Here is an 11,805-nt window from a genome sequence, read left to right as displayed (position 1 = left end):
TGAATCAGCTGTTGTTATACGCAGAGCTTGGTGTTAAGCTATGTTGTAGCCAATAGGATTAACTAGCCAGCACTATATATAACAGGTGGTTTTTCTGAAACTTGCCAGTATTGTGCATGCCTGAGGTAAACATCTTCTGCTCATAATCAGAAAAACTGTACCATCAGTCGACTCTTGACAAGATGTTGGAGAGGCTATAAAATTATTTTACACTTGACAGGGAAATATCTAACCTTGATGCTGGATGCTCCCATGCAAAACTGCCCATTATTGATCTTTGACAATGGGAACTGGAGATGCTGGAGAATCCGAGATAACAAAGTGTGGAGCTGGATGAACACACCAGGCCAACACAGAACACAGCCTTTTTCTGATGAAGGGGCTAGGCCCGAAACTTCAGCTTTTGTGCTCCTAAGATGCTGCTTGGCCTGCTGTGTTCATCCAGCTCCACACTTTGTTATCCCATTATTGATCTGCTCTGCCACTTGAAAGATTTACCACAAAAGGAGATATCTGAGAGTCAGTGTGTTTTCATTTGCATTTATTTTAATTGCTTCTTGTCTCCCTTATAATGTCTGTAGAACATAACCTCTTGAAATTTTATTTCATTTTGCAAATCTTTCCCTTCAGAAATCTTAGTCACTGCTGCAGTTCATGTAATATCTAACAATATGTGTGACATGGGAATTGCTTCACATGTGCAATACTACCAAAGGATAGAGCTACGAAACATAAATCACAAATGATAAGAAATACAAGTGCCAGGAAGCTATTTTGTCTAAGCCTGTTAGTGGCTAAAAGCAATTCTTAGACACATTGACACATACACATGGATAGACCACAATATACCTCTGCCTCAAAAAAAGAAGTTATCATATAACTTGGCTGTCCCCTCAGTGGTTTAGATAACGGATTGGCATCAAGTATTGTGACATCAGCTCAGTCCAAGGCCTCTACTCTAAAATGATCACTCTCTCACCCACAGATCTATTGTCATTTGCAAAGAGAATCACTTTCCCTGTGGAAAAGAGGTATTATCTTGTCAGAATAGAAAACGTGGGGCTGGATGAACACAGCAGGCCGAGCAGCATCTTAGGAGCACAAAAGCTGGCGTTTCGGGCCTAGACCCTCCTAAGATGCTGCTTGGCCTGCTGTGTTCATCCAGCCCCACACTTTGTAATCTTGGATTTTCCAGCATCTGCAGTTCCCATTATCTATTATCTTGTCAGATGTTGTTTCCTAGGTATTAGGTTCACGGGGAATGCTTAAACCCAAGTACTGCACCTCACTATGACAGAAGATGCTTGGTTGTCCTTTGGAGGAGATGCTAAAATGTATCACACTGACAACTCTTCACACTCACCACAAACATTCCTTTCAGGAACAAAAACAAAGTTGCTGGAAACGCTCAGCAAATCTGGCAGCATCTGTGATGGGAAAAACAGAGTTATTGTTTCGGATCCAGTGATCCTTGCTCAGAATTATTCTGAGGAAGGGTCAGACAAGGGGGGCACCATAGGGTATCATATATTGTCAATGAGGCAACTTTTGAACAATCAGGCGAGAAAACACATTAGACTTCACAGAAAGAAACTCTCCATGATACATGACAAAAATGACACAGTAAATTTTCAGTGAGATTCAGCTCATTGTGTGTTGCATATCAATTATACAAGACCAACCTATACAGACTTCAATACGTCTCTGTGCACCTGAAAATTAATCATCAGTATTTGTAATTGCTAAGTTGGGTATTTCTGATATGAGTGAGTTTGACAGGTGCACGGTATATATACTTGTGTAAAATATGACACAATTTTAGCTGAGAAGCTACAGTTCAGCTTATACACAAGTGACATATTAGAAGGAAGAAAATCCACCCTCTCTCATTGTCCTACTAACTAACTGTTTACTGTGGTACATCAGTTGGTTACAGAGTTGTCAGGATAAAGTCTGCTTTCGCCAACACTGCCACAAAACTGCACAAAATGAGCCAAAAAGTAATTTTATTATTGAATTCTTAAGAAAACAATTTCAAGTGATATTAATGTGTTTACATTGAACATAAATCAAATTCATTATAAACATAAGCAATACTACTTAGCAACAAAACACACACTAAAACTGTCACCAACCCCAAAAAGACATTCTCCTCTATCTCTCAAGCTACGCTAGGAGACGCTGTGAAATCTTGTTCTTCTGTCGCTATATAAAATAGTTTCTTTATAAACCTGGTATATTATTCAGGACTGGCTTTGAAATCTACAAAGATTAAACTTTTTGTTTGTTTCAGGTTGAAGATTTGGACAGATCCACAGAAAAGGAGAGACCATCCCGACAATTTTTATTTGTGTATTTTGCAAGTTAATTTTCCAAATACAGTCACTTGTTAGGCTTTCCTCGGCTTGTATACTTATTATTAGGCATCTGCCTATGCTGTGTAGCAAACTTCCTCCAATTTCTCATGGTTTTCCCCAATACCTTGAATTCTCTAGCTTCTGTACATTAATTTATGAGCTCTGCAATTTCAATAACTGAGTTTGAACTAGGCTGTCGAACTGCTGCAACTCCTCAATGACATTTGAGAGGATGTGATTCATAGGTAAGCAGGATGCACCAGTGAAGTGGTAGCCTTGATAGCTCATGTTGGTAGGTGCGAGGAACTAGGTGGTGGCTTTCAATGGTAAACTATTCTGTGATTCAATAAATGAGTAAGGCTGCAGCAGGACAAGTTTGACTTCAGCAGCAAGAGGACAGAGTTTGGATTTTTTGGGTCAAAATTCAGGAGTTGACTTATTCATAGATCTACCAAAATTAAGGATTATTTTGGCCAAATCTTTTTGTCAACCTTTACAAAAGACCAAATATTACTTGAGTATGATCAGTATTCTAACGATAAAAGGGATTACACAAAACGATTGAAATTTACTTCCAAGAGCTTTAGTATCTACACTTTAAAAAAAATTGTTCTTCAGTCACAAATTGCATGATCTAGAGTTTTCCTTAAAATATCACTGAACCTGACAAAGATGGTTAGTCTGCCAGAATCTGAGAGAGATCACAGATTAGAGGTAACAAGTGTTTGTTGTTTATCAGACAGGGTGCAACTGGCATTTCACACTCAGGTTGAAGAGGCTAAGTTCAAATAAAATGATGTTGGAAGATTCAGCTAGTGTAAGAAATCTTCTATTTGCATTTCACCATGGAAGTTAGTTTGGAGAGTAAATATTATCCTATTGCAAAAAGGGAAAGGAGCTGAGAATAGCTTGGGATTAGTTCCTTGGGAATGAAATGTCCACTTAAGGGACAAAGTATAATCATTCTTGATTATGGCAAAAGTTAGATGAGAAATATTTTCTGCAGAATTTGTTAGTGAAATAGTAATTAGTCACTGTTTCCCTTAGTTTGTTTGTTACTGTAAAAGTTTTAAAATTTGAAATCTTGTGTGATCCTTTTAGTCATTCTTTGGAAGTTTGGGTTTCTTTTCAAAGATTACTGATTTGTCTGCATGATCGCAACAGGATTTCTGAACTTTCCTTTTTTATTTATTCGTTCATGTGATGTGGCCTTCACTTGTTGGGCCAGCAATTATTATCCGTCCCTAATTGTCCTTGTGAAAGAGGTGGGGAGCTGCTTTCTTGAACAATTGCAGTCTATTTGATGTAGGTAGATCCCCAATGCTATTAGGAAGGGAATTCCAGGTCTTTGATCCAGTGACACTGGAAGGACAGTGAGATATTTCTAATGAGAAAGGCAATGGCCTTGTGGTATTATCGCTGGACTGTTTTAACCTAGAGACCTGGGTAATGTTCTGGGGACCCAGGTTCGAATCGTATTGTGGCAAATGGTGGCATGTGAATTCAATAAAAATTTAGAATTAAGAGTCTAATGATGACCAACTCACCCATGCTGACCAGATATTCTAAAGAAATCGAGTCTCATTTGCCAGAATTTGGCCCATAAGCCTCTACAACCTTCCTATTTGCAAAGACACCCACATGCCTTTCAAAAGTTGTAGTCAAACCAGCATCCAATACTTCGTCTGGCAGCTCATTCCATAAACATACCATCCTCTGTGAAAAAACTGCCCTTGAGGTCCCTTTTAAATCTGTGCCCCTCTCACCTTAAACCCATGTACTCAAGTTTAGACACTCCTACCCCAGGCAAAAGACTTTGTCTATTTGCCCCTCATGATTTTATCAGCCTCTATAAGGTCACCCCTCAGCCTCCAATAATCCAGGGAAAATAGCCCCTGTCTTCTTATGTAATATTTGCAATCAGATCTGCAAATCAAGATTTGATGTCATATCATTTATGAGACAACACCAAATTGGACAGTGACCAGTTGGTCTCCTTTCTGAATATAAATACATTGAAACCAAGGGAGAACCTATCATACAAAATATTACCTGGTATTCTCTCCTCAGACCGCCTCACTATTTTTTGCTTACCCTATTCAAGCATATTACAAAACATCTCCGGGGTCGGGGTCGGAGGGTGGCGGGGGGGGGGGGGCGAGGACTTGAACCCAGACCTTTCGGCCCAGATGTAGGGACACTACCACTGCAGCACAAGACCCTGCAAAGAACTCAATAAAGTTACTCAAATAAATTGCCTTTGACAAATAAATGCAGGCTTCATTTATCAGCCCATTGTTTTCTAACTGTCTGCTATCTTTGTCAGTTAATTTGGATTATTTCCTAAATGGGAACATGAACAAAACAAAAGTGATGCAAATCTCAAAATCCCTAAAAATGTTTATGTATTTATAAAAAGAAGAGAACAAGAACAGGTACAAGAATTCAAGTAATTAGCAAGTATATTACGTGCAGATGGAAGATGCAATAAAGAAATAAGAACAATGACAGCAATGGGAAAGGCTATATTTCGTAAGAAAAGGCAATTACTAACCAAAAAGCTAAACAAAAACTCAAAAGGGTTCCGTGTAAAGAGCTTGGTTTGGAGTGTTGTTACGCATGGATGTAAGATGTGGGCCTTAGTGAAGGAAGTCTAACTTATTAAAAAGCTCCTTTGAAGGAGAATGGAAAGAATCAGCTGGACAGAAAAAAAATGAAGAGCTTTGGAGAGTGAACATACAAATATGGAGTTGCAGATAATTAAGAAAATGCAGCGTAACTGGATAGAACATAGCTTAAGAGAAAACAAACTCATAAGAAATGTCCCGGAGGGAAATTACAAGGAAAAAGCAAAGGGAAGAGAAAACCAACATTGGATGCTTTGAAAATTGAAGGATGTTAGTGGCAAATGAAAACATTGTTACAGGATTGTGAGGCATTAAACTGAATATTTTTTAATTGCTGGGTTTACCTCACTTTGTCCTGAGCCGCAGGGTCAATGCCCCAGAATGGCCTAGGCTTGGAGTAAAGTTGGACATCCAACCGAAAATCCACCAACAATTTCAACAACTGTTACACACTCATGGATAAAGAGCTTGGTAGGTGACAGGCCGAAAAATAGTGTTTTCTCGCATCACTCTTGCTTCGGTTGCATATCACTTTGAATCTATTCATTCGTTCTTTTTTGTTTTATGAGCAGGAACAACTTTTCCCTATCTACTCTATCCATCCTGATCATGAGGTTTTGGAGCAGATCTGTAGCTCGGGTTGTGTGTGTTGAGGTTGGTTGGCTCGCTGAGTTGGTTTCTTGTTTCGCAGGCGTTTCATTACCATGGGAAAAAGGTCTAGGCCCGAAACGTAAGCTTTTGTGCTCCTGAGATGCTGCTTGGCCTGCTGTGTTCATCCAGCTCCACACTTTGTTATCTCGGATTCTCCAGCATCTGCAGTTCCCATTATCTGTGTTTCGTTACCGGGCTGGGTAACATCCTCAATGCAGCCTCCGATGAAACGTCAGTGTGTTTTCCTGCCTGTTTTTTAAACACTGGAGTCTGTTGAGATGGATCACCTCACTTCCGGTTTTCTTTCGTAGTGGAGTGTATATAGAGTCGAGTTCTATGTGTTTATTAATGGCATGCTTCAAGGAATTCCCGTGCCTATCTCTGCTTAGTCTGTCCCAGGATCTCGGTGTTGTCCCAGTTGAATTGGTGGTTCTCCTTGTCCATGTGGATTGAGATGAGTGAGTATTGGTCGTGTCTTTTTGTAGCCAATTTACATTCGTGTACTCTTGTTGTTGGTTTCCTTCCTGTTTGTCCGATGTAGTGTTTCTCGCAGTCTCTGCAGGGGATCTTGTAGATGATATTGGTCCTGTCCATGGTGGGGAGTGGGTCTTTAGTTCAGGTGAGCAGTTGTCATAGGGTTGATGTGGGCTTGTGTGCCACTCTGATGCCCAGTGGTCATACGAGTCTTGCGGTTAGTTTCGATGTGTTCCTGATGTAGGTTACTGTGATGAGTGTATCGGGGCGTGTAGTATCTTCTTGATGTTGTTCGGGTAGGCAGCCGCTGACCCAGTTTTTTGGACATCTATTACCCTTGAAAACCTGGAAGAGATATTCTTCTTCTTCTTGGCATAAATCTGTGTTGCTGCAGTGTGGTGCCCATTTAAATAGTGTTTGCACTTAAGCAGACGGGACAGACCAACAAAGCAGACTTCTTAAGAATGAAACCTGAAGGAACCAACACACCCTGATTCTCTAGCCTCCCGAGAGTACACAAGCCAGAAGTCCCCCTTAGACCCATAGCCTCCCTACCAGGCACTCCATCAAACAGATTAGCCAGAGAATGGCAAAGGAAACTCAGGCACCTAGTCAACGAGTCACATCACTCTATCCACTCAGCGCAAGAATTCCTCAACTCCATCAAAGACAAAGAGAGAGGATGAAGAGACCATGATATTGTTTGATGTCACTGCCGTACTCACATCAATAGATATACCACTAGCAAGGGAAACAATGACAACGCTACTTGAACAAGAACACAATTCCAGTGAAACCTTCTCCAAAGACAACATGCTCAAACTACCGGACCTATGCCTGACCACCCACTTCACCTTCACTGGCCAAACACATTAACATATCAACGGGACACCCACGGGATCACCTATCCCCAGACTCACAGCAGAGGCAGTGATACAAAGACTAGAAAGGACGGTCCTTCCGCTAATCCAACCAAAACTGCGGAAATGCTACGTGGATGACACCTTTGTCATCATTAAACGGACCAAACTAGAGAAGACACACAAACTTATAAACAACACCCTCACCGGAATAAAGTTCACCAGAGAAGAGGAGAAGAACAAACCACTCCCATTCCCAGACATCATGGTAGAGCGCATGACAAATGGGGAACTGAAAATGAAAGTACACTGAAAAGCTACACACACAGACCAGGTACTGAGCTTCAACAGTAACCATCCCAGCACACACAGACGAAGTGTTCGGACACAGCTATCTAAACAGGGAATAACACGCTGCAGCATTACTCCAGAGTTCAAAAACCAGGTGGGAAAACACACTGACGCTTCATCGGAGGCTGCACTGATGATGTTACCCAGCATAGTAATGAAACGCCTGCGGAACAACAAATCAGCTCAGCGAGCCAATCAACCTCAACATCCTGTTCATGATTTTGAAAACATCTATGAAATCTCCCCTTCTTTCCAAAGATAACTATCCCAACTTCTTCAATCTATCCTCACAACTGAAGTTTCTCATTCCTGGAACTATTTCTGTAAATTGTACCTGCACTCCCTCCAATGCAATCACATCTTTCCTATAAAGTGGCATCCACTACTATACACAACACTCAACTGAGATCTAACAATTGTCTTGGCAAGTTCAATATCACCTCCCTTCTGCTTCTTGTACTCTTTGCCCATATTAATAAAGCTAAGAACACAATGTACTTTGTTAGCTATCCTGCTATCTTCAGTGATGTGTGCATAAACACCAACTGTCTCTTCTCCTGCACCTCGAGAATTGTACCTCCTGTTTTCTATTGTCTTCCAATATTCCTCAGACCAAACTGCTTCACCTCACATTTCTCCATATTCCGCCAATGCAAACTGGCTGTAATGCAGTTGACAAATGGGGGAAATCTCTTTTTGTAAAATTCGAACTTTGTGTTGGCTATGATGCGATTCCAACATTGACATCACATAATCAGTTTGTTGGCTTTGTCCTGAGTATGTGCCAAAAGAGTCCATGCGCTGCCATCAAGGATCCTCGATCTTTCTGTGAGAGGTACTGCACAACTCTGTTGCGTTACCCACAAAATGCGAGGGCGCAGTGGCAAGAATGATAATAAGAAGGTGATAAAATTGCGGTAGTATATGTAAAAGTAGTAAGTGTATGTAAAAGTGATGTTAGATTCTTTGGCACCGTATGAAGGAGGGCAAAGCAGCAAAAACTGGACATCTTTTTTAAGCCAAACCACAAGAAACAACCAGAAGACAACGAACCACAGCCATCCACTTCCGGATTAACTATTTTTCACCCTAATTCTGCAAACCACAACTGCACCTGAAGATGATGATGATGATGATGACCTTCAGCCCCTGCATTAACAACAGAACAACCTCAAAACCTCCTCCCCATCAAGTCATCTTGATATATTTTTCAAGATAAGGTGATAAATACACTGTCATTTCATTATTATATGTGAATTAAACATTTATTCAAACAGTGCTATCAATTCATTTTTGAGTGAGTGTGTTTTTTTTTGGTCTGCCCCAAAACACCCCACTCATCTGCTACCTATCTCCCCACTCCAGCAACCTGTTGATGCCCTTTTGGAGTTCCACGCTATCCTCCTCACAGTTTACAATTCCTCCAAGTTCAGTATCATCTACAAACCTCGAAGTAGCTCCTTGCAACCTGAGATCCGATTCATTAAACATTAGGAAAATCAAGGGCCTACCCTCGGGAAACTCCATGCCAAACCTTCCTGCCGCCCTTAAAAAAAATCCATTGAGATTACCCCTGTTTCATATCACTCGCCAACTTTGTATCCACGTTGTTGCTGTCCCTTTGCTGCTAGGACCTACAACTTTCCTCACAAGTCTTTTGTTATGTAGTACGTAGCAAACACAGTGAGGTACAAATGCAAACACTTTCCCTTATCGTCGAGAAACGAACCCCAGCTTGATCAGTCTATCCAAATAAGTCCAACCTGACAGCTCTGGTGTCATCTTTGTGAATTACTTTTTCAACCGCTCCAATCCCATGCATCTACATATTTTTAACGTCTGCACTTCGAAATATATTGCAGAATTTAAAATAAACAAAAATATAATTTTCCACGCGTCGGTGCAACTTATAGAGGGAACAAAAGCCCTGCGAGAAATGACCTTCCCTTTAAAATGTCCTTGCGTTGCCTTTTTAATGATATTCTGCCATCGCCTTTTTGAAGGCTCTGCCCTCCCCCCCCACCCCGTGTTAACCTCCCACAGCTGTCAATCAGCTCGCCGTCTCCATGGTGACGATGTGGTGGGGTTAGTGTTGTGAATGAGCCGGTAGTGCAGGAGCTGAGCCTGAGAGCGAGAAGGCGTTTGGAGTTCAGGCCGGGACCGACAGCCGTACCCCAGCGCGGTGTCCGCCGCAGCCAGGCGAAGTCATGAGCCAGCCACGGAGCGGGTTGCTGTCCACCGTCCAGACCCGGGTCTGCACCGACAACTTCAATAACTGCTACACGCTGGTGGGCAAAGAGCTCGGCAGGTAATGCTGGGAGAGCCGGGAAGAGTGAGGTTAATACGGACTTGGAGGCAGTCGCACGGGGAGAGAGAGAGGGAGAGGGAGAGGTGGGGAGAAAGAGCCTTTCATACAACAAGATTACGCTATATCAGGATCATTTTAGCAGACCAAGGGACCTGCACATTCTCGCGTAAGATGAACAGTCCCACACGTATTATGACTGACTGATTGACTGATAGTGTGACCCCCACGTAGTGATACAGACAGATTTATCCCAAACTGCAAAACCAAAAGGTTTGCTTTATATATGAGATAGAACAAGGAAGGAAGAGATTCTGTGATTTTGTTTTTTAAAGCTGACAGTTGTTAGTAATGGCTTGCACAGATGAGGGATAGTGACCGTGAATCACTGAAAGAGATTTAAAGATTAAGCCTGTGGTAGAGCAACTCTAACAGTGACTGATAAAAGACAACTTGTCAATGAAGGAGATTGTGATATTATTGAGAGGCTTGAACTACATGTTCTGGGTAATCGGCTGCTATTTTGATAATATCTGTGTTTATGTTTTATAACATAGTCAAGGGGTTCCATTTATTAGTAAATTGTAAGTAAATCATGTTTTGGAGTTGAGATGGTTGAGATATTTGATATGTTCAGAATATTGGTATTTTATAAATTGTCAATGATGTTGTATTTAGTGTTTCTGTGTATGAGCGTTTTATGCACTACATTTACCGCTTAGCTTTTTATATAAATGAAACTTAATTATTAGAGACTTTTATGGAATCTTGTGCCTTGAGGGCTGGTGATATGTTACACATCTTATAAAACTTTCATTATTGGAAAGTGCAACAGATTGAGAGCTGCAGTGAAATTAGTTATGTAGCCCTTTGCCAAGTTCTACTTTATTTCGAATTTGACATGAGTAAAACAATTTAGAAGTAACTCAAATAAGGGCTTGGGTACTTTCATCTAAAAGCTAAACACTGCCCATGTTAAACAGAATGGGAAGCCTGATGCCTGTCTGACACTTGACATTTCCTGGTAAGGAAAGCTGGAGTTTCTGGCAAAGATTTTTGTGGCTGTCAAGTCCACATGCTTAGTAATTAGTGGCATAACTATCTTCTATAAACTAAGCCCATACAGGTCAAGAGAAAATGAACAAAATATCCCAAATTTGGTACCTTAACATTTTTTTCTTTTAAATCGAGAGTTTTGATTTGCAACGTTTAATATTGCTATTTTAAATTTTTTAAAAAACTCCTTCCATCACCCATTCAAAGGTTTGGAAAGCTATAATTTCAGTTTGGAGAGAGCTACTCACCTTGTTCCGGGGCTACATCTCCTTGCACAGACGCTTCCAGCCTCCACTGTGTTTTGTGCTCGTTAGTGTCCTACTGCATTATTTTTTGAGCCCACTTGGGGCAGCAAACTCACTATCTCTGACTCAGACAACCCTTTTATAATTTCTATGAAATAAATCTGCGTGTTCTTTATAGTACTATAGATTCTCTGCAGGTTGCCTGTTTATGAAAAATGAAATAATTGTTGAGAAACCATGAACTGCTCTTTAAAACTCATTTAATCTTAATAACAGATAAGCAAACTCTCTGTTTTGATTTGATTTCATAAAGTAATGGCTCTTCAATATCAAGTTGAAAGTTCATCAAATAATGTTTCTTAAAGAATTGATGTTTAACTAGGGAAACCTTGGGTTAATTTACAATTCCACTGACAACTCTTAAAAACATTAGAGGTGACGTGTCCTTTTCAGCTGTATTTTCTCCAAGTGATTCTTGCAATCTTACAAATGCAGTAATTTTGGCCTGCAGTCTGTTAGTAATGCCTTGTTTCTCTTTGGGCAAAGTATTTTTTTTAGGGGGAGATGGTGAGGGGAGCAGACTCCCTGCTTTGTGTGAAAGTTTTGCTTCTGCTGTAGCTGAGCACTTGATAAGTCATCTTTCTGTTCCTGCTTCCAATCCCTCCTAGGGATAAGTATGAGGTTTCCTGAGCAGTCTACTTGTTATTCAGGTGGCTACATATTGCCACGTGTTCTATTTTGGTTTCTGAGGTTTGGCAGACTTCTTCTGAACCAGGTACAGGCCAAGTCCTCGTGGTGGCCACAAATTTGCTTAATCATAGACCTGTGTACTGCCACAATGTCTCTGAATCCTTCACTCGTGGTTCACTGGAATTCTTT

At 40.8% G+C, this 11,805-nt stretch overlaps 1 protein-coding gene across 3 annotated transcripts in view; it reads left to right on the top strand.

Annotated features, from left to right (window-relative positions):
- Positions 1-9,410: 9,410 nt before the first annotated feature.
- The window catches only part of stk17a (serine/threonine kinase 17a), a 95,863-nt gene continuing 93,468 nt past the window's right edge, over positions 9,411-11,805 (top strand). For 2 of the 3 annotated variants that reach the window (XM_048558806.2, XM_048558798.2), the window contains exon 1: positions 9,411-9,628. In XM_048558806.2, the coding sequence (XP_048414763.2) occupies positions 9,528-9,628 (101 nt within the window). In that variant the 5' untranslated portion in view covers positions 9,411-9,527. Of the gene's footprint in view, positions 9,629-9,714; positions 9,795-11,805 lie in introns of those variants that run through there. The other variant, XM_048558814.2, reaches the window with a different exon arrangement.

This window comes from Stegostoma tigrinum, chromosome 2, assembly GCF_030684315.1.
Source record: "Stegostoma tigrinum isolate sSteTig4 chromosome 2, sSteTig4.hap1, whole genome shotgun sequence".
NCBI lineage: Eukaryota > Metazoa > Chordata > Chondrichthyes > Orectolobiformes > Stegostomatidae > Stegostoma > Stegostoma tigrinum.
Note: the sequence above shows the minus strand (reverse complement) of the source record. Positions and strands in the feature narration are given on the sequence as shown.